The sequence below is a fragment of the Spodoptera frugiperda genome, chromosome 6, assembly GCF_023101765.2.
Source record: "Spodoptera frugiperda isolate SF20-4 chromosome 6, AGI-APGP_CSIRO_Sfru_2.0, whole genome shotgun sequence".
In the NCBI taxonomy this organism is placed as follows: Eukaryota; Metazoa; Arthropoda; class Insecta; order Lepidoptera; family Noctuidae; genus Spodoptera; species Spodoptera frugiperda.
In genome coordinates, this window is record NC_064217.1 from 8,415,676 (window position 1) to 8,440,150 (window position 24,475).

Sequence of the window (24,475 nt, forward strand, 5' to 3'; positions counted from 1 at the left end):
AACAAAAGTAGGTATACTTGTGTTTTCATGCGATGGCCAAGTCAATCTATTTTATTTAAAACGTAAAATTAATGTAATATTGATATGATAACAATTTACATTATAACTTAAGACAGAAGGTCTCTTAAGTAGGGACTAAATAAAATAACCGACTTGGTATTACTTACATGGATCTCACATTTTTTTACGGTACATAATATGATGAGGTGCGCGACTTGGATTTTTTTACAGAATGTTTTTGATGGTATCTCACTTCTTTTTGTAGATTCAATTATTTCATTAAACAGTAAAATGTAACTGCATCAATAACTTTGTAATCTCATACATTTATATGGGTTTACAAAGTTATTGGTGTGATGAAATTGTAACTGTATCAATAACTTTGTAACCCCATACATTTTTATAGGATTACAAAGTTATTGATGCAGTTGATGTATCAAAAAAACTGGACTGAATTTACAAAATATTTGATTTTTCCCCTGATTTAGGTACTAAATACTAATTTTATGCAAAAAATTTAAGCTTCTATGTCTGTTAGTGCTTTTTACTTTTGATGATCTGTCAGTCAGTGACAAAAGAAACTTTAACATGTTATAATCTTAAAGTAATGGTTAAAATTTAATGATATACCATGTTTGTATAATGCCTGCTTAGTATTTGAAATTAGGCTTCTTGTTTTTTGAATTAGGCGGTTTTTACGGCCGAGACGCTTTTTTTTGTCGACTATACAGATAAAAGTATTATTAGATTATAAGTAATTATTTTGTTACCTACTTACTAACTATGTAAAAAATAAATTAAAACAGGTTTTAATAATGTAACTAATTTTTTTAATGCAATTCCTAACAGTGATAGTGAGGTGCTGATAATTGGGTTGCTCTATGCTAGTAATTGGTGGAGATGGTGCCAGTAAATGGTGACAGACCCATTTTTTATTCTTACTTGTCTAAATAATCTTGGATAGAGGTCAATCATGTTTTTCTTTTATTATTGTCTTTAAATATTATAACTATAAAATTTACCTTAACGGGTGAAAGCCTTTTTTTCACAATAATAAATTGACTTAAATTAGGACTAACTCTTAAAGTGCTGATAATTGGGTAGTTTACCCTAATTAAACTTACGCTTTTCCTTACTTTATCAACCTTTTTTCAGGTAAGGTTCAATGCTAGTTCTTAATCCAATCCTACTGAAATTACTCTTCATTCCACTACAAGTGAACTCGTTTTTTTATTCAGGCCCTTGTCCATTATTTTTGTTTCTGTCTATATTTTAATGTAAATGATTAGATTAGATTTCAGCCATGATCGTCCCACAGCAGGGCAAAGACCTCAAATGTATGCTCATAAAGATTTGATTTTATTCAATGACCAAATTACGTAAAAGTTGGTTCAACATTAATGATAATTTAATGCTCTATGACGACCAAATTAAAAATTAAATCGATTTCGTATTAGATTCTTAATCGCAATAATTAGCTCTAAATTACATAATGCTCTATGAATCTGTCTCAGTGACATTAGCCTCTGTAACATATCATTAACATTGTTTAAGAGAAATCATAAGAAAATTATTCCGAGCCAGATTTATTACGTGATACAGTAGCACCTGTTTTTATTGTTCACAGACATGCGTCAATGTTTTTATCTTTGATAAAAATGGAGGCAAATAATACGCAGTTTAATTCTACATTTTATTTTTGTAAAACATCGAGAACACTTAAAAAATATTAACAACAACCTCAACAGCTACGAATGTATCTTATCACAACAATACAATTAGAATACAAATATTATTTTAAGTACAATATTTACAATAATACATTTGTGTTCAGACGCTTTCAAATCATACATTTTTAATTTTACTAAAACAAGTCTTAACAATAATGTAAACCTTAAATAAAATATAAATGCCAAATTTTTATAATACATCATTCAAAGAAGTTCAAAAATCCTTTTGAGTTATAAAATTACAAAAGATAAATTAAATAATAACTTAAATATCTAAATACAACATAGAACATTGTACATCAATTCAGAAAATGTACTTACACAAGTAATAAATTATAGAATAAGTTAGGATATTCTACGTAGTATCCTCTGCACTGACGGTATCTGATTTTGACTCAGCAACCGGTGGCGGTGGTCGCAGTAATATTGGTACGGACGTCTCTAGACTTTCAGTTTCAGCACCAGCCTCAAACAATGGCTCTGTCTTCATGATCCGAAGTAGTTTCGGTTTGTTAACACGCCGTCTGCGAGCGTGTTTTTCCATTTTCATATGACTACCTCTACCTACGGGTGAATGCGGAGGAGGTGGTTTCAATAAAGGATAAGGTTCATCAACATCAGCTTTAGGATACTTTCTTTGATACATATGACGTCCTGACAACATATTGGGATGTCTATGCCTTTCGTTTGCTCTAGAACCTGGCATATACCTGCTTTTTGTTCTACTTTCTTCAAAGTTACTAGTTATGATGTCATCACCTTGCCCTGTTATGTCAGATGCAGAACTAACGTCTCTTTCACTTGCTAAATCATCTTGTTCCATGACAGCGCCAATAGGATGAGTGTTGGATGCGTCAGCAATAGGTACAATGCTTTCTTCTTCTTCTTGACTACGAGAGTATTTAACACCCTGATAAGGATATCTTCCAGTGTTATAAAGATCTAGATACGAACCACCAAGCGCACTAAGCCCGTCGTTGATCGGTGCCAAGTTGGCAGTGTTTTCATTTTTCAACAAGAACTGTAGTTGTGACATATCAAATTTCAATGGTGCTGGTTTAGTGTACTGGTCCCTTAGTGCTATCATTTGAGAATCATCCACTGTGGGTTTTCCTTTCAACATTTCTGCCACCAACTTGAGGTCCATATTGAATGGGTTAGCAACTTTGAAGCCGTTTATGGTGGACAATAAACTGCCAGTTTGGCTGTCTATTTCCGGTCTGTTAAGGTTTAAACTAGGTTGCTTATTTAGTAACAACTTGCTCAGCAAGTTAGTTGTGACGTCAAGCTGATGACTGCCAACATTTTGGTTGATACGCATCGGCAGCGGTGTCGGTATACCTCCCTGATCGAAATTGATATTATGTAACTTTAACGCATCGGTTGACATACCCTGGGTTAGTTTGTATGGGATATCATTGAGTTTTAGAATGTTTGCTAACTCAGATGATAACTGGCTTTGTTGATTCCGATTATATCCTCCTTGTTGTGAAGTCGGGGATTGCATATTGTCTTGGTAATTCGCCTGTTGTGATAAATAATTTAGACCTTGCGGTTGTCCGGGATAACTAACAGGATTATAGTTAGTTTCTGTAGATAATGATTGTTTACCATATATACTAGACTCTAATTGTTTCAGACTATCAGAATTTACATAGTCATCTGATTTGGTTTTGATATTAAATCCGTAAAGGGAATTTTTATCTTTATAGAAGGAATCTGTTACTGGTCTCAAGTATTGCCTAACATTCTGATCAAGTTGATCTTTTTGATAACTATTTGCGTACCTTCCATTATTATCCAAACCTGTGCCTGATTTGACTGAGGAATCTGAAGTAGCAACGACATTAGATACATCAATAGGTACAATATTTTTCAATGCTTTATCATGGTCGAAGGGTTGTTTTGGCTTGTTATCTAAATTTTCCCTAGATGTTGAAAGATAATATGGAGATGCAGTGATGAGATCATTTTGACTACCGTAAATATAGGGATTATTTGTATTGTCTGTGTATTTATTTCTATTTTTGTCGTTGGTGTTATAGTAGCCATTTCCTGCATTACTGATATCTAAGCCACCAATGTTAGATGATCCATAGTTGTTGCTACTTGCGTATAGTTGCTGTTGTTGCTGCTGTTGTTGTTGCTGTTGTTGCTGCTGTTGTTGTTGTTTAAATCTCTCTTGGGCCTTTGCAGCTGCTTTGGCAAATTCTTGAGCTTCGATAGCTTCCGTAGCTGACTTAGAAACTTGGTCATAGCTGCTGTAAGGCTTACCAGTTTCCATATGAAAATTCATCTGACTAACTGCTGGGCCATCAGACGAACTACTACCCAATGAGGAGTATCTAGGGTGAAAAGAATTGTATTCTATCAAAGGCTTCTTCCCAGTAAGTTTCCATCCAAAATCACCATTAGAGTATATTTCTTGTCCTGTTTCTTGTTCTAAGTCTCTTGTACGAAGTTTCAGGCTATTCAACATTTGATTATCAGGCTGTACGTAATTCACATATAAATTATTGGCAGAAGCCATAGTACCAATACGATGAGTTTCACTATTAACATTATCTGCATTTGATTCCAACCTGGTTTCTTGTTGGGAATTTGGATATTGATAATTTTGGTACTGGTTATAAGGACTGTCTTGAATAGATTTTGATGCTGCATTCATATTTGAATTCATTGTATTTTGCCATGATTCTCTTATCTGATCCTGGTAAGGTGAACTCGTAGTTGTAGAGGAAGATGAGTACTCGTTTGAGAATTGTTGTTGAATATTTGCTGGGTACCGCACCCCATTGCCAGCGTAATCATAATGATCTATTTGCATTTTCTTATTCTGATCATTGTAATCATTACTTACGGGGTTATTTCCGATCGTCGTTGATACTCTATTATACTCCGGCGTTCCAGTTTGAATGACTGATAATGGTGACGATACATATGACTGCAAATTGTTTGGACTAGAAAGGTACAATGGAGAAGAACTAGAAACGTACGAGCTAGACGGCGTCCCAGTATATTGACCGTTATTCAATGGCGTAGACAAATATGAAGGAATGGGGGACGCTGTGCTTTGTGCACTATCTAAAAACGCGTTAGGTGTACTAAACTGGTAAGGACTAGGACTAGACAGGTACGTTGCACCATGTGACGCTTTCGGCTCCAGTGGTATTTGATTGTTTTGTTGGTTGTTGCTATCGTAGTTTGGCGAAGAGACCGTCGAATACTGGTATTGTGGCTGCGGAGTAGCCGTATACCCTATGTTTGGGGCTGGTGTAGATACCTGTGACTGTTGGTAATACTGATTTTCTGCTCTTAATTGTTGAAGGAATTCTTCTGGTGGTAAAGAGTACTGCATCGATGCATACTGGTTACTAGCCCCTGCACCGCTGTCCTGTGCTTCCGTGTTCTCAGGTTGCTTCTCAGTTTCTTCTATCTGCTGCTGGAACGGATTCTTGATTCTGTAAATTTTTCTACTCCTTGGATAAAATGTTCGGCCATAGTTATTGTTCTTGTTAGTGTCCTCGTTTAGGTTGAATGATATGCTGGGTGAACTTATTGGTTGGTTGTTTTGTTCTCTCTGTAGGATGTTATTGATCGCTTCTATGTGGCCATCATTTGAAGCCATCTGTTGAAAACGGAGAATGTCTTGCTCGGAGAATCCATTTTGACAGCGGGTGGTTTTGATCAGTTGTATTATGACTAGTAGCCGTATCTGTAAGCAAAGAAAAAGTTTGTTTTATGCAATTGTATCAAGAACCTAGACAAAGACATCTGTCACCAACTAGTTTTGATACTATCTTGTGTAAAATCATTCATGAACACGTGGTGTTATGTTACATTATTTTATATACTGTAACGTATGATCTCCATCAAGCTATATTTAGTAAAGCACATAAACCGGTTACATATTTTAACCCGCGCTTGCATTGGCGCGTGAACTTGTTATGCATCACATCGCGTTAACCAATTACCTGACCATTTAAATAAAATGATGTTTAGGAAAACTGACAACTACTGGTTCTAAAGTAAGGGTGCAGGCGCTACCTGTTTAGAAATTACCATTTTAATTAACTATAGATTTAGAAAACTGTCCACTATCTAATAGTTCAGCATTTTTAGAAAGGCAACAACTTTCGTTAAAGGACTTGCATACTGTTGACCTATCCACTCTCGATCTTCACAATTTCCTAACTCGTCTGTCTAGTTGTCAAGTGTATTTTTATCTTTAACTACAACATTTTCCCTTTCAACTACTGCTTATCAAGGGTCAAGTTGGACTTCGACACTCATTTCTTGTGTACCCGCCTACACCATAAACGATTATAATTTAAAACTTCTAGTACTTTCACAACTAGTATTTTGAATTTGAAATTGATAAGTTATAGCACAAACCTGTTGATGCCGTGTTTTAGAACAGTAAATTTCCCAGATAAAACAGTTCTCGGTTAATACGGTGTGATTATTAAATGCTATAAAATATGCATCTCGTGCAGTTGTCTGAATAATTATTGTGACACGCCCTCAGAAGTGAAACTTGGGACAGTTTAAACTTCAACAACATCCCGTGAACAACTATAGAAATTGAAATATTTATCATTAATCAATATCTTACAAGGTAAGAAGCTGACATTATGCCTTTAACTATTAACTAGTTCACAGCAATTAATCATAATTTTCTACTTCATGACAATATCTTTATCATGTCTCTCGATTACGCTATGATACCGTCGTTCGATATAGTTGAACAAGAAATACAGCCCGAAAGGACCTAACTCGGGGATAACATAAAACAAATCTAGGAGATAAAAACACAAATAGGTAATAACAATAGCTGCAGGCATGTCAATTATACGAATCATGAACTCTATCGTGGTGAACGGCGCGCGATGAAATAAAATCTTCAGTATTGTAAATCTTGACATCACTAGCGTCTAAAGTTTGAACCAAGTTAGAAGACAGAGGCTGATTATTACTAGCACATTGAGGGATTTTGCTTCGTACTTCCCACCAGATAAATAATAATGATATAGGTAACGTGAGGTCTTTTGAAGCTTGTCGAATAGGGGAATATACTTTTTTTTTTGTTAGCTATTCTGATCTGTTAAGCACAATAAAGTTGGGCCTAATTGTAACAAAATAATTGCACGTGTGTTAACAGCGAGCGTGCAAGGTGATGCGTGCGCAAGTAAAGGTGTGCGCGGGCGTCGACCGTGCGGTATGCGCATGCGCAGAGCGATAGTGAGATGTGAGTCTCCTCAGCCGTGAATCGCTTTCCTACACTCTTCTATTACTGGATTCCTAATACTATTACGATGGCCATTTATCTTCATTGATCTTGAGAATTAAATGAACGTAGTCTTTATGAACACGTTTATTTAATTTAACCGGTAATTTAATTTATTGGGTCGGGAGCAATGAGTGAAATTAGTATACATATAAAACTGTCTGTATATATAATACTCTCCTGTTACTGACTGACTGACAGATAAAGCACAGTCAAAATACTAAATCTAGGAAGCTGAAACTTGGCATGTACTGTCATTGAAGAGTATAGAGAGCACTAAAACAGGATTTCTCTAAATTGCCCCGAAACTTCACCAATTTATACGTACGAACTCACAGGCAAAAGCTAGTATATTATCATTTTTATTGTTTGTTTCTCTGAATATTTGTTTTTTCTTTTATAATTGTGCCATATTTTAGTATTTTATACTTTCAAACTTAATATTCAACATTATATTTTGTTACAGGATTATCTTTTGGACATTTTGATAATAAACAAGCATTAGCATAATAAATCCTTTGTTTTCAGGTAACAGTGAAAGTCGAGTCTTTATTTTTGGCGAGACAGATAGACATTTGTCTCGACAAAAGTCTAGCATTCTGTGAACATTATTAATTCTTACATAATTTGGTGTTTTATACAGTTTATGAACATAAAACCAGTTTATTTTTGTAATCTGTATATAAAAATAAACATTACATAAAATTGTTTACATTATTACCTAATTCAGTTTAAAACTTTTCCATATTTAACCTCAAATAAATCTATAAGTGATTGCAGAATTCATCCTTTTGTTTTAAATTTTATCTCTAAATTATTTTTAATTAATTGCTTTGTGTCATATGCAAATCTAAATCCTCGTGTAATATAATTATGTAATATATTAGTGTAATATGCATATACATATGCATAATACACATATTAAATAATACTGAAAGTTGAAAGATAGGTTACAATACCATTGTGCTTTATCAACTGACGAGATCCGACACTACGATTTGGCGTGTAAGCTTAAGTGTGAAAGTGTCAATTAATAACAATAAAGAAACAATAGGAAATTAAACAAAAGGCAGGGGAAAGAAAGACCAAAACAATTTTGATAAATATTACTTATACATCCAATAAAATCTAGCCATAAATCACCACAAACGGCAGCTTTTCCAAATCGCCACTGCTTTGAACACAAATAAATCAATAATGACCCCCATATATAGTCATCATTATTTTAAAACTGCCAAATATTTCTTCACAAGGCCTAAAAGAAACTAAACTAGAGAAACGCGTAGAAACACACAAATTATACGAAACGGTTGTTTTATGTATTCATAAAACGTTATTTAATACAATTTATGCGAGACTACACTTTGCTCGCTACTCCACTCATGTTATATAGGATTTATCAAACAAACTTAAATCACAAAAAGGGATAAGCGACATATAGGCTGACAGATCATCTGATGAAAATTGATATCTACGTCACCCATTAATCAACACTCGCGCACATCAGGGACCTTTCAGAGCATATTCGGATCTCTGATTGGTTGATTCATTTGAGCCGGCCTATCAGAGCGCCGAACATGCTCTTGTTTCGATTTCATTAAACGTGAACCAAACTCGTACTAAGAATTCAGATGTGTTTCAAGTCCGTTGACGTTTTTTGGAAGGTCAGCCATCAGTAATCTCAGTCAAATGAAGAAAACATTAATTGTTTGGTGCCAGATTAATTGAGAAACCACGACGTTTTACAAGCGTCACATTATAAACATACATGTATGATGACGACTTTACCTTACGAAACTGTTTTATTAATAAAATGTTAAACCATGATTACTAAACTTATAAACATAAACCATGCAGGTTCGAACGCCAGTAATTTTCCATTCATTTCCAGCATTCCTTCCAGTTTTAACAAACTTTAAATACATAAAACAACACAAACAAACTTACTTCAATATTACCTATACCATACCTAAATAATACGAAGAACTTGGCGAAGAGACGTTTAAATCGCGAAACCATTGATTTACGATTAAAGGAACTGATTCACATAATAGAAAGTTCGAGAAGCTTTCAACTCGTGACTATTATGTATGCAAGACAGGATAATACCCGTCCGGGGTGAAAGGGCAACGGTATAAGTTACCAACTACATGGGAAACTGTTAGCAGTTATACAACTAATTTTTATAGTCATTTTCATTTTGACTGCACGGTTGACGCCGTGGCTAGCGTGGAACGTGTAGTGGGTTCTATTGCCGCATAGTACTCTTTTTGTGATCTACAAATTACTGTTTCGACTGACTGTTATTTGCTTGTGAACTTGTATGTTTTTAATTTCACCCACGACACAGGAGAATATCGTAGAATGTTGAGCAAAGTTTCTTAAAAAAGGTCATATTCTGTGCCATGTGTTGGCAGTGGCAGAGAAAATTACATTAATTTGCTCCTCTCTACTCTAAAGAGAGTGGGATATCACAAATTCCTAGGTACAGGCCAATTATATTCTTGACGTATTTCGAAATGTATGCGGGGTGGATAAAAAAACTATTAAACGCACATAAAAGTCTACTCACTAACGATAAAACGATCAACCATTTAACAGTTGTGTTGCAATGTTGCTTAAACATTTTAATGTTATTTATCAAAACATTACACTATCGCCTATCTCTCGATTAGCAACTTATCCGACTATTATAGATATACAAAGTCTTTATTGAAGCTGCCTTCAGCTACGGGTTATGATGTCTCTGTTTACATGTTAACATACTCACAGTCATGACGCCTATCTGTCTGTATAGCTGTGGTTGCCAATTTGAACTTATGTAATAAGTAGTAGCTTTTCCTGCAACTCCACTTCCTACATTGGTTCTAAGTTTCTTTATTAATTGTAAGAACCTTCCTCTACAATTGTGCTAACTACTTAATTAAAGTATTTTTCTAATAAAAATAATTAGGTAAATTATAAATTATAAAATTTGAGCCGACTAGTATACATAACAAATTGACAGGTGCGCGGAAATATATAAATATGTGCATGCATATATTTATTTAAGTTTTATGTGGGACATTAGTTGCATAATTGAAAAATGTTTTATATTAAAATGTTTTGGTTGACACATAGCCGGCAGAGTTGAGTGAGTTTTGGCCGAGTGTGGGTCTGTGTATACGTATTTATTTCACAAACTATATTCAGAAACTATTAAACACCGTCAAACTCAAACCAGAAAGCTTTATTTCGATAATAATTTGTTACAGTCCTCTGTCCTTAATATCAGATATTTGTACTACCCAATAACTGAGGAAAAAAAATAAACCAACTCATAGGTTAGAAAATGTCATTAATCATATTCAAAAACTATTAAACACCATCAAACTCAAACTATAAAGCAAAAACTGCCTTTAATAGTTAAAGTTTGAACAAATACTTTTTTTAGTTCGGTTAATAAACCTAAAACCTTCTCCTAAGCCTGAAAACTATGCTGAAAACCACTTCAAAATCAGTTTAGCCAAACGCGAGATAATCGCGCACAAATATACATACATACAGATCAAACTGAAAACCTCCATTATTTATTCGGTTTAAAACGTCTCCATCTCAATAGTATTAAACAAACTAATTCTCTCTAATGTCTATGCAAAGCGATACGATTGATAAATACTCGTTAGTGGCGAACTTAAGGTCAACATTAAAGAACTTAATGGTAATTGGTTGTCCATAAAGATACACCCCATTAAAGTTCCTAACCAAGTTTATGTATACATTTACTGAATTTTAAAGACCATTTCATTTTATTACCTCTTTCGCATGTCGGTATTGTCGTAGAAAACAGTTTTATTAGGAAATAATCGTTAGTCTTCAGTAATGTTTATAGCATTTAAAGATTTATTTACAAAATCTTCAAATACCTAGTTCCAGATTGATATTTACGACTTCTAAATTTATTTTATTTCAACTTTCGTATTGTTTTTTCAACATCGTTCAAACATTGATCTCTTTAAGTTTCGTATTTTATTTTATTTCACTGCTGATCGTGACTTGAAATGGACCATTTTCATTGACATTTTATTTGAAGAAAGTAAATTAATGTTCTGAGACATTTCCTTTTCAAGAGTTGGCATTCCTTCCTAATAACAAATATTGAGTTGTTTTAATGTTTAGTTTGTATAATCAGTACTTGTATTCGACGTTTATTGACACTCGTTGCATGTTATGTCAATAAAGTTGTAAGCACTTTACAGCTTTAGCTCAACGTATGAAGTTATGCGATCTCATGTAATATGTAGCTACGTAAATTTATTAATACTTACATGAGCCAATTACATCAGAGGATTTAATCATAAATAAAATTGGTACTAAGGGTACAGAATTATTTTGTACAAAGCTAGACCATAAACATCACGTATGTGAACATATTTTCCTATTACTACGTAAATACGTACATACGGAAATTGGTTGCAAACACCCACACTTACATAACCTACAGTTAAAACAACTATCTTTAGGACCATAACAAAACCATAAACATAGTTCAGGGCTCCATAACTAAGGGCTTAGCTAGATAAGCGAGCGTCAAAGGTCGTGAAGACATCGAGTGGGATGCTCACCGTTTCTCTGCCCTTACCGGTCACGCATTTCACCCGGTGTGGCCAGGGAAAGTGCGCTTCTGAACATGCCATGTCGCTTTTAGCACTAACTACCTGTTCTAACAGGCTGTTAGGTCTTTGACGTAGTGTGGGAACGTGAACAGGGAAATTGATTTGAGTGCATTGAAAGTGCAAGTTGGTTGTTCGTTTACCATTGGGATTACGTTTTAGATTATTTTGTTTAGCGTCTAATTGTGATGTTGGTGGTGATTTTGCAATTTCTTAGTTGTACTTGTAGTCTAAGATCCGATATAACTTCGACCTGGACCGATCTGTTCTGGAATCATATTACATCACCGATCTCTAAATGATTAAAATTACTTAATAGATAAAAATTATAAAAACAAATATCTTGTCTGGTATCCTCTACTATTAATTTTGTGTTTTTATTACCTATTTATACAATGTGATAGGGGTGGGACTTCTAACCCGTTAAGGCTGAGTACTACATCTAATTTTATCGAAAAAAAATAATATGGGGGTTGAACCCCTAATTGAAAATATTGAAAAATAGTGATTTTTTCGGTAAAAATAATTCACAAATGATTTTTTTTCTCACCAAAACATTATAAAACATATGAAAAAAGTTATGAATTAGTTAGCCAAGCCATGTTTTTTTTTGTTTCTACGACGCATACAACCTTTGATATCAAAAAAAGTAAAAAAAATATTAAAATAGCCATAATTTTTAGGGGGAGGGGATTCGACCCCTTCGACCCACGACTTTTGTCCATAAAATTAGATGTAGTACTCAGCCTTAACGGGTTAGAAGTCTCACCCCTATCACATTGTATAGCTGGTATTTTATTAATGCTTATAATTTTGGATGCGACCTGCATCAGGCCTTGCATACAATGCAAGTGCAAGTTTGTATGGCCTGTCATTTGGTACCGTTGAGTTTTCATAGTAATTGTTTTGAGTGGCGTGAAATTGTAACGTTGGAGGTGACATTGCGTTTGCTTGGTTGAATTATGACTTTATTATAGACTGAATGACAGATAAGATGTTAACCTTTTCTAAGTAAGATTTATTATACAGTTTAAATGTCACATGAAAGTACCTATATTAATAGTAGTTACTTTATGAGCATCAACCACCGTACTCAGAGCCAATTAATGGTTACTTAATAGTACTTACTAATTGCAAAACTAATGAATAGTTCAAGTAATCATTAAATTACTCTGTGTGTGGCAGCAAATCGTCCAACTTCAAAGAATAGCAAAAAGGCAAGCAAAAAACTCTCCATTACAAAAAATATCACCTTTTCATGTAACTTTTAAACTAAAATACTAAGATATTGTAATGAAAACAGATTCCCAAGACATAAACAACTTTTAGTAGAAAAACCTTGTAAATACCACGACAGCCATGTTTTATTAATGAAGTCTGTCTTGTACTGAAGCTGCATCTTGTGCATCTTGTTGAAAGTTTACATGTTTTCTTGTATTATACAGTAATAAAGTACAGCGTGACACGGCTACGGTATTTGCTACGCAGACGCTACGCCGTATTGGGTAAGGTTAGTTAGGTTACACCGTGTCGATAATAAATTTATTCTGCGTAGACATTTCACGTTTTTACTGTTTATTTATTTGTCTATTTGACTTTTATGCGGTTGCTTATGGTAATTTTATTCAATCAATAAGAATGGATAGAAGGTTTGTTGTTTTGTGAAAAATCCAAAGTTCTAAATCGCTTTCGATTACGATAAGAATACATTATGACGACTTTGTGATAAGTATACTTTTCTTTAAATTAATATTTAAATATCGATTCTTCCTTCTATTCTATCTTTTTTCAGTGAGAAAATCATCTATTGACGAGAGGGAGTGTCAGACTCTTACTTACTAAAAACCACCCCGTTTCTTCTCCAGTTTTTCGAGCCGGAGCCCCGGTAAACCCGCTAAGCAGTCCGCAGCTCCAGGATCAATCATTAGTGTAGCTTGAGAGTCACACAAAATATACATTTATTATCAAAACTTTCAACGCTTTGTTTAAAACAAACTTATCTATGTTTATATGACATAAAATGAAACTAAATTACTAAACGAAACGAGTTTAAGGGTCTCACAAATATTCCATAACCTCATTGATTACGTAATGACAAACATTTAGGTTTATGGTTATAATGTGGGACGACATTTTAAGAAAATGGGACCAGAATGTTATATAACTTTATACATATTTTAGAGAAAGCGAGTACTTACGTAGTAACTGGGAATTTATTGTTTAGTAGTAATCTGATGGAGGTGCGCTATAGTGGCTTGGCTTGAGGCGATTATTTCATTGTTATTTGTTATTGTTGTTGTTTATTTAATAAATAGTCAATTGTTTTTGGTTTTCTAATTTTATATTTATTTGACTGGTTTAAATTATGTAACAGGTGTGATGTTTGTTTGTTCTCTGAAATCTCAAAACTACGAGTAGCACCCCCATTTTTGAGATTTTATCAAAAATATCTTAATAGCTTTTATTTTGAAAGCCTAATATATTATATTCTCTTAGAATTGTTTAAATTAATATTTGTTTTAAGTTTAAAATCATGTCTCTAACCACGGAATCACACTAATATTATCTATAAATCTGAAAGTTTGCATGTGTGTTCGTCAACTGAAAATACTGAACGGATCTTGATGAAATTTTGTATACAGACAGAATATGAGCTGACTTAGGTGATTTTATTGCCCAACGGGAACGTGAACAAAGCCGCTGGCAGAATCTAGAAGTTATCTAATAAACACGATACAGTTCAGTTACCTATCACATGTCAATATACGCGCGTATTTACACGCTACGATAAAAATTAACACTAAATCAAACGTAATTGAAATCAATCTCACTACATTCAAGATCATTGAACATCGATCCATCGATCTAGTATCGTTTCTAACCGTTGCATCGATCAACAGCTAATTAAAATGTGATCGCAGGAACATGACCAGTTGCCGTAACCGTCAATAGCTGACCATCAATCATGGTATGATAGCAGACTGCAATTCTATGGTAATACGGTCAATGAACTTTATTGTAATTGACAGTCTGTGTAGACACCAGCACTATAAACTACCCCTATTCATTCAATAGATTGTCAGCTTTATTGTCTTTGTTATAATGTTGAAAGTCGATTGAATATTTTTGCAGTTGGTGTAGCTTGATTTGCTAGGGTTTGTTCAGTGCACGACTGCGAATGGTTTCTAGATTGAGTAAACAATTTTTACTGGACTTTGTTCAATTGTAGCTTTGCTCGGTAATCTCAAATGCCTTGTTGAAATCTAAGACATTTTGCTTTCTGAAGTTTCATCAATACCATCAAACAATTCGTGATAATCCAATGTTGGTCTATGTGCCTACTCTATGTAGAAATAAAATCCATAATGTTCACGCTTATGGACAGTAAAGTTAGACGTCGATGTTAGACATATGCTAGATCACCGTTTTTCTTTTTGTTTTTAATTCTTATTAGTTCTCCACAGACTCTTATTCCGTAAACTTGTTATACAATTTATTTTACAATGAGTCTAATCAATATTTATAGAGTAGGTTTAGATGATGGTGCTACATATCCTTTGATAACTATCCAGAGTCTTCCAACACATCATGACACGTCATGCATGTAGTTCTTAATAGACATATATGTATGTATGTAGGTATATACTACACGAGATGCATCAAAGTAAAACGAAGATGAATTACTAGTACATCATAATTATAAATCTTGCATGATACCGTTCATTAGCGTATCTCTGATGTCTACCACGCACACCATTTCAATACACGCATACATAACTCTCAAACTATTTGGAAAATTGGTGTTTTATTAACTATCTACTAGTAATTTGTAGTCACGTAGCTACAATACATGCACTTTAAAAATATATTTTATAGGCACTTTATTTCTATAAAATTATTATAGCTTGTTCTTCCTTCGTGCTAAACTGGATTGTTTGTGGTATATTATGATTATTAATACATATCTGTGTTTGTATAATAATTTTATTAGTGAAATAATTCTTCATTCAATTCACTGTCTAAATATATCTTAAAATGGTAATTATTGCTCAAACCTTCTTCATGTGAGAAGAGGCATTTGATCAACAGTGGTCACTTATAGGCTGTTGATGATGATAATTGTCTTAATATAAATCGCTCATAGCAAAATCAGTAAACAGGTGAGTAGGTGTATTGTTTAAATTTCATACTAATGCTAAAACAAAAATCATAATCACATCATAATAATCAGGATGTTTAGTGTTAAACTTGGAACTATATAATTATTTTTCTTTTGTGGAAGATGTTTTAAATCTTTTATATGATTAAATAATGAGTAAAAAAAATCATTAGCAGCGTGCTCAGACGCGTCGAGGCGACGTCGGTCAGCCTGGCTGCGGATTTTTCAGATAGACTTTATTTTTAGCTAAACACTTACGTTTTTGGAACTTAGTATATAAAATGAGTATTATATCATCAATACTATTTGAATAAACTATCAAACTACTAAACAGTTGCTCCTATTCTCTAAACATAGACCTAACGGCAACTGTTTTTCCATTTTAAACTGAATTGTGTAATATAAAAGTCACATTTTCTAAGAACTCATTTAGAAATCGATGAGTTATGAAGCAAAGCGTTACGGTAACCTTACTAATATGTCTTAGTAATGTCTTCCGATGGGATTTTCCCAAATTAGGGTGTTATGCAATAATGAAACGTAGTGGGAGCTCAGTTTGGTTTAAATTACATTATTAATGCTTCGCTGTATCTATTTATAGCGTGTTGATTTATTATGGAGGTTTTATACGTGTATTTTAGGTTGTGGTGTTATTAATAGGTGAGTGTGTAGAATGCAAATTTTCTTTGTGATATGAAAGTGAAACATTGAAACCTTTAAATTAAGTTTAATTTGGATAAAATACTGCACAGAAATGTATGATTTGCAATACAACCTAAGTAATAATTCAACTACAATTACTATTTATCAATAAAAAAACCTAAAACTAAACTTAAACTAAAGTTAAAAATGTTTATTTGGTATAGCAAAACAGTATTTCATCAAAAGAAAAGCAACTTCACTTTTCCGATGCATCATTCTTGATTAGAATACTCTCATTGTATGGTAATGCAGTTTCCGATGAAGTTATTATACGACAAACAATCTCAACTGTATACGTACTAATATTAAATGCGAAAGTAAGTTTGTCTGTTACGATTTTAAACTTTATCTACCAACCAATATTTTTAATATTTTTAATAAATATGCCATCAGCAAACTGTAGTCCCATTTGGTAAGAAAAGGGCCCTATTGACATAGGAGAAATAAAACTAAATAGTTTTGAATTTGGCTTTATATTGTAATATTTGCTTTAACCTCCAAAAGTAACTCTTTGAAATAAATAATTTTGACTTTTGACTTTTTTTATTTAATTCCATACCCTTAATGCAGTTTTAACAGCGACGACTGGGATTGTATAGTTTTGATATTGAATAGTTATTCAAATTTAAATGGATTGAAATTGTGTTTATATTAAGTTAGAATAAGCGCCCAGGTTAGCTCAGGATGTTAACTTTAATTTTAAATCTAAATAATATTTGTTTTTAATACAGGCAAAGCTACAGACAAAAGCTATATGGTTACTTTAATTGTATATTGAAAATATCGACACCAGCAGGCAATGTGTCACTCGAACAATGCCGTCGCCATTACTTTGCGAATATCTTCCCACTTTCATCTCTCTATTGTTAGCTGGTATATTTAATTTATTGAGGAATACGCTTTATTTATTGGTTCTAGCATTTTAACGATCGTGAGAATTTCTATTAGAATTTAAGTACATCGTTCTGTGTTTTCCGTAAACTTTTTCTGTTTTTAATTAACTAATAGTTGTTTTGTCATTCGTGGTAGTGATAGACACTATCTATAGCAATAGTTAAATAATAAATGTACCTTGAGATCATAAGTAGTAATTGTTAATTATATCTTTGTTTTTTCCAAGGTAATCTGTATTTAAAATACTAGAAGTGAAAATAAAAGCGTTTGAAAGGAAATCTGTTAACTGAAACTTGTCATTGTTCTGTTTTTATAATATTTTGTGTTTGAGGTAAACATAATAATTTTAAAGATAGTGTTGTATTAAAGCTAATGAAAAAGATGGTGATTATTTATTTCAAATAAACCCTTAGGAATTATAATTTCTACAAATCCTGTTTAAATTGGCTCCGAATTATTCTATGTTATATATTCTATTATTTTCTAAAGATAACATTTTTAGTAACAGTATAGTTCTGGATTCACCGTACCTAAACTATAATTTATCTTCATATTGAAACCAATTAAAATAAAACAAATACTCACGGTTCGCAGTACGGTAAACATGATGACAAATCACGTGTATCAGAAGACACCAATCAACACAGTTCTCAACACACCATAGTTCATTCACTAACACCGTATTCCAAGTCCTATTACAACGACTAAGGGTTGATTTTTAATCGGGGTATGTTTGAAATGGTACGGCTGCGTGTTGCCGTTGTGGTGAAGTGAAGTTCAAGGCTGGATTGAGATAGGCTTATATACAGGGTGTGCAAGGGTAGCGGAGCGTGGAGCTGAGTATGTGTGCGCTGCAATACTGCAAGTGGGTGCATACAGCGGACACTGCTCGTTGCATACACACAGACATACGGCGCTGGTTCTCAAAGTGGACCCTTAGTGTTGAGTAGGATGGTAAAGTAAATTGTTTGAAGAAAGGGTGTAGTTTGGTGTTAATAAGGTTTAAATTAGGATTGGAAATTAAGCAGTTGTTGTCGTGTGGGAAGGTACTGTTTGGGTAGTAAAGTATGAAATTGCGTATGTTTATGATTGTATTTAATGTTATTCTATGTTTGGATTCCTCCCAACCTTTTTATTTGTTCCCAAATAATTAATACAGTTTGTTATTCCTTTTTATTGCCTCGTACTTAGTTGTAGATTGGGATACCTTTTTTAAATTTAATTTTAAACCTTTGACTACCAACACAAAGCTGTTGTAGCCAAATCCTTCGCCAAGGTCGGTCACCGGGGACTTCCATGGCGTTTAACTTGTTAAGTAAGTGTGCAATTCCAGATACCTAAGCATTTAAAGAAGTATTCAACAAAAACAAAACCTAGTGATTCTTTTCTATCAATCACGAAAAACAAAAGATTAATCATTGATAAAAATCTAAAAGAATTAAGATAAACATCACATTAATCTCAAATTCACACCGTGACGAAATATCAAACGAAAACAAACCGTATTACCAAACATTAAAGATGTAACTGTTTCAAATAAATAAATTGTGATATCAACATAATTTATTAATGAGTGTATGGTGAAATATTTTCATTAATAACCACTAAAACTCGTGTTCGTGTGAAGGGTTAACCAAAGGCTTACGATACAATGTTAGTTACAAAATCTTTGTAGTGTAAACTAATCTACATATTCAGTTAACCCAGTTTTAGAGAAAAATCGATGATGTCGACTTTAAAGTTATAAAATGAGTTGATCAATAACAATCTCTACTTTAATATTATATTAATTGTAATACAAATTGCAAAGGGCATGTTGTTACCTTTGGATATGTTTTTTTTTTAGAAAAAAGACGAGTATGCTTAACTTTTAAAATATTTACATATATATAGAGTAAATAACACAAAAAATTAAATTACATAAAAAATAAATAAAATATTAAACAAAAAATTATGTTTTATTTCCAAAACTTTTAGTATCAGCTTTTAATTGCACTTATGCTATAAATCTACTTAATTAAAGCAGGATGATGTAAAAGAAAAACAGTGCTCTCGTTCAATTCAGAGAATAAATAACAACTTTTACTGTGTACTGGTACTAGGATTTCCTCCGTTATTAAATCCTCTTTCGCTGGAAACTGTCCAAAACATAATATAATTTTAAAATTAATATTATGTTATAATTATAAGTATGCTCATTAATTAATTTCGTTGTGGGATCCAAGACAGTCATTCATGTCCCTGGGACGCACCGGACTTCAATGTTCCGGTGTCTTCATGGTTGTATCTACTGTAGATCCTGGCTTATAGGAGTTACAGCAGGGTGGGAGATTGTGGCGAGCTTGTCCCAAAAAAAATGCTCATTAATTAATTATGTTAATTTAACAGTTTGAGTATCACTGTGGGCAGAGCGTCAACATTTCCACGCCTAGGGCGAAGCTAATCTTCTTAAAGTACCTTTAGCATTTACTTATTTATTATGTAACAAAGACTTTTATATCACCCGACGTTTAATAATAACATTACGTCGTGCTTTGTCATTTTCAAAGGTATGTAGGAGTGCACTGTATAAAGTCAAATTCAAATCATTTATTCCATTAAAACCATATAGGTACCATTAGGTACTTTTGAAACGTCAACAAAGAATTAAATAGGTAATATTCTATCAGTCTATCCGTCAGTGAAGCAAGGTGCTCGTTCCAAAGTGTAGCTTCGAATGGAGAAGAACGAGCAAGAAACTCCCAATGTAAGTTACATTACATTGGGAGTTTCTCAATGTAATATCTTTCTGAATGTAATATCCACTTTTCTCCAGTTGTGTAACGTGTTCCGTATAATAATAGGAGGTGAATCCATCGTCATAGTTTATTTCCAGGATCCATGCGTACTAAAGCTGAGGTTATTAGCTCAACAGTTACACCACTCAACCAACAAGGTAGAACTAACAGACAAAGTTTCCAAAATAACCAATTATAGTCTTACCATTCTTCAACAGTCTAAATGCAACCAAACTTCCTTAAAAGTCGTTTAATTTAAAAGACACCCGTCACGTTTACTATCGAGCGCCATAACTTCCCAAAGCATAAGTTAACAAAGCTATCGGCCCATCTAGAAAGGGAAACCATTGTTTATTAGTCCGATTCCCCGATATAATTCACATGTTCTACTCTATTATTGTCACTTTTAATGTGTTAATTGTTTAATTACGTCTATTAGTTTTTGTTGTATTATAGATACATTTTCAATTGCTGTTCGTTTGTCTTACTAAAACTCGAAAACAACTGGACCAAATTTAATTATTTGTGGAAATCCAGGGAAGGTTTATAAGATGAGAATAAATTATTGAGGCCGTACAAGTATACCGGGTCAGATAGTAATTTAAAAAAATAATTTATAAAAAATAAACAATCAGTTTTAATTAAACCCTTTGCTACACGATTGCTTTGGGACCTTTCTTTACCCGATCAGAAAAAGAAACAAAACAAGTTATAACACAATGTAAACTTCAACAAAATCCATTTAAGTATAACAAATTACATTGTTTTATCAAAAAGCGCCTACAAAAAACATTTCAAAATGATACCTTAACACAAAATCTTGCTTTTTCCCTCCCATCCGTAACAACATAGGCACGAAGCACTGCAATCTATACAAACAAACCTGCTTATTTCCAGCCGTTGGGTAGAACTCAAGGTGCAAATTACACAGCGTTTCAATTAACAGTTTATTCTACCAACAGCTGTATAACCATCAAGCTGTTTTACTACAGGATAGTGACAGATAAGTGATTGAAACTTGATTGTATCCGTTGTATTTCCTGATCCGGAGCTGCGGACTACCTAGCGGGCTTACCGGGGCTCCGGCTCGACAAGCAGGAGTAGGAACGGGGTGGTTTTTAGTCAGTAAGAGTCTGACACTACCTCTCGCCTCGCCCTGGCGAGAGAAGTCACTAGATGATTTTCCCCCTTCAAAAAAAAACCATTGTATTTCCTTGAATAGAGAAAATAGTTTTGTGTATAAATAAGCGCCTACTCGAACTTATATTGCATAGTTCGTTCTGAGGTTTTGTGTTTCTCTGCTACGATTAGATGCTACTGTTATTTTATTGGTCCATTGGCTTATTGCATTATTAACTTTATGATTGTTAATATTATAGTTTTGCACGAAGTTCTAGATGAATTTCGTGCGTCAGGAAAATGGTTTTAAGTTCTATATTTAGAAGCAGTCAATAATGATGATTGAATGTAGTAAGATACACACATACACCAACACACCACGAAGCAAGAGGATACCACCACCAGTTCATATAGGGCTTCTGGAAGATTTTTTAAATATTAATAACATGTGTTAATACTAATTATAACAACGTCACGCCTTTTATCCCCGAAGGGGTAGACAGAGATGCACATTACGGCACGTCATCTAATATAGGTTGTACTAATTACAGAATAGAAAATCGATGCCAAAATGTAAATTGTTTAGCATAAAGGAAGAAATAAATGCATTTAATAATAAAAGACACACCGCTAAGGTTCCGTCCGCTCGCTTTTACAACGGGCGTGCTCGATCTAATGATAGTTCGCTGTCCTAGCTATTTTCCTGATTCCTCATAACAGGTACTTGGCTACTTACACCGGAAAACGCGGAAATGGGAAGGGAAACGAGAGTGAAATCCGCACACCCAGTCACCCAACCCCAACAGATAAGAGTATTACGAGATTGACCAGTTTTTCTATGTACCTGCTACTAGCGACTGGCAATTAGTAATATTTCCTGACCAAGCTTCTTTATCCAATTATAGAATGCTGGTTTGAGAACAAGAAAGTATCCGGTCGATGTTTTATGTCCTGGTCGTAGGAATTATCAAAGGCTTTTTCTCTATAAGCGGTTTCATTAAATTGTTTCCTAATCGTGAATTGCTAAGAAGAAATAAGTGGCTATCAAGTAAGATTTTGTTTACGACAAGTCATTACATAGATTAAGTATTTGTTCCTGGTTATAGCTATTTATATTAGTATTTTATATAAATATGTTTGATCAAAGCTCTCTTTACAACACTGCGACAAACACAATTTATTATAATCAAAATGCGTTACACATTTCATATTAAAAAAAAATAAAAGAGAAAAAGAATGATTCATAAATTGTACAAATCAAACTAGCTAAACAGGAACATAAATTAACACAAAGCCTTAAAAACTAAGAGGAGCTGAACAATTAATAAAACAAAAAATATAATTAAAATTTCTAACACAAAAACATTACAGTTGCACACCGGCTCTCACAAAAGGCTCTCTCTTTAATTCATACAGAAATTATAACGTCCTTAAAAAGGTTAGGAACGCCAGTAGATTATGGCAAACCCACTTATGTACAGAAGGCTTCCAATTTAGCAGTGGATCGCATCGGGCTGTTGACCTTGACATAAAAGAAAAACAATACAAATCATCCTCGTTTGACGTCTGTAAACGCCGCCATTTTTCTCGTGCTAAGTAAATAAATAGCAGAGTTTATGTTCGTGACAAAGTAAATAGCTATGCGTACAGTTTTATTGAACAGTATTAAATATGATCTTCGAGAACACGATCTTACACGAGCGGTTAATTGTTCGTGAAATATGATGGAAATGGTCTTGTAAACACAGAAGGCCGACATGAAATAATGTCTACATTATGTTTTGCGATCCGAGTGTGGTTACCAAAGGTCCAACCACGTTTTTTTTCGTCAAAAACGCACTTGTAATTTCTGGTACTGCAAGTATCTGAGGTTCGTATGAGAATGATAAAATAATTGGTCAAATTGCAAGCGTCCCTTGTAGCAGATTTTGGGTAGTTCGATGGTTCGAAAATTGAAAATTGTGCCTAATGTAGGATAACCAGACCTAATCCACTATTATTTAAAACCCTTTGTGTAACTGGCCAAAAAAGACTTTACATTTCATGTGTTTTCTTAAGCTAAAGATTAAATAAACGAATAAAAATTTTATTGTGATCATTAAAGCTTGTATTAAATAGCACTTGTGACAGCACTGTGATTTGTAATAGCACTAATCAATCAGTGGCATAATAATATACTAGATAATGGCATTAAATCTATAATCACCCGTTTAATAGATATGTTAGTTATTACTTAAATTAACTGAAATGAAGCACGCAACATTTTTAAAGAACAGTCATGACAATTATCTTCTAATTGTTCTCATTTAAGATGCCTGGAATCTGACATATGTATTGTATACAACCCCAACATCTTTTTTGAATAAATACAGGGATCCAAACCGAAACTGTGGCACAGCAAATATCGGCTTACACTGCTACTGTTTGTCTGTCTGTCAGTAAAGCTACCGTGCACTAAAGTATAACATTATTTTAATAATGGTACAAAAAGGAATTACAAAATTTTCTAATGTCTTTCATTTGTCTCTTAAATGTCTGTAATTTTGTGTACAACGTCGTGTGATGCACTTCCATCAAGAAAATTAGTACTATTATGTCAACGTCTGGTATGTATGTGGTCTTTTGATATAGAAGGTACATAATATGGACCGTACATAGTAGTTATTTATCTGTTTCCTGATCTCCATCTAAATTACTTAACTTTCATTAGAACTTAAGACGGGATATTTACCATGTTTATTTATGTGTATGAGTTTCCGATATTTCGGCACTGTTGCAAGCGCCATGAGCACGGATGAACTGTTTATTTATTGATTATTTAACTTTGTTTCACATTCTGTTCTTTCTGCATTCCTAATACCGTTGGTTTCAATTTCGTTTTGATTCCAGTTTCTATCAATTTGTTTACTTTTTTAAATGAACTAAGATGTATGTATCTCAGCAACTAAATATAAAATTATGTACCGGCAGAAGCAAAATCAATTAATGAGAGTTAGCAATAAAAGACTCTATGTCACATAGAAATAATATATATTATGTATGTCATTTAAACTTTCAGCGTTACTGGAAATTATTATGTTAAATAGTTAGTTGTATTTGCCACTATTAAACCAATAAACCAGGGAATATTAGTAGGATCAAATCATTCAAACACC

At 33.4% G+C, this 24,475-nt stretch overlaps 1 protein-coding gene across 1 annotated transcript; it reads right to left on the reverse strand.

Annotated features, from left to right (window-relative positions):
- Positions 1 to 1,679: 1,679 nt before the first annotated feature.
- LOC118267705 (myb-like protein AA) lies at positions 1,680 to 18,217 on the reverse strand. Its single transcript, XM_035581835.2, has 2 exons — positions 18,010 to 18,217; positions 1,680 to 5,445 (listed from the first exon to the last, which is right to left on the reverse strand). The coding sequence occupies exons 1-2, from the start codon at positions 18,028 to 18,030 to the stop codon at positions 2,086 to 2,088; spliced, it is 3,381 nt and encodes a 1,126-aa protein (XP_035437728.2). The 5' UTR covers positions 18,031 to 18,217; the 3' UTR covers positions 1,680 to 2,085.
- Between the last annotated feature and the right edge of the window lie 6,258 nt (positions 18,218 to 24,475).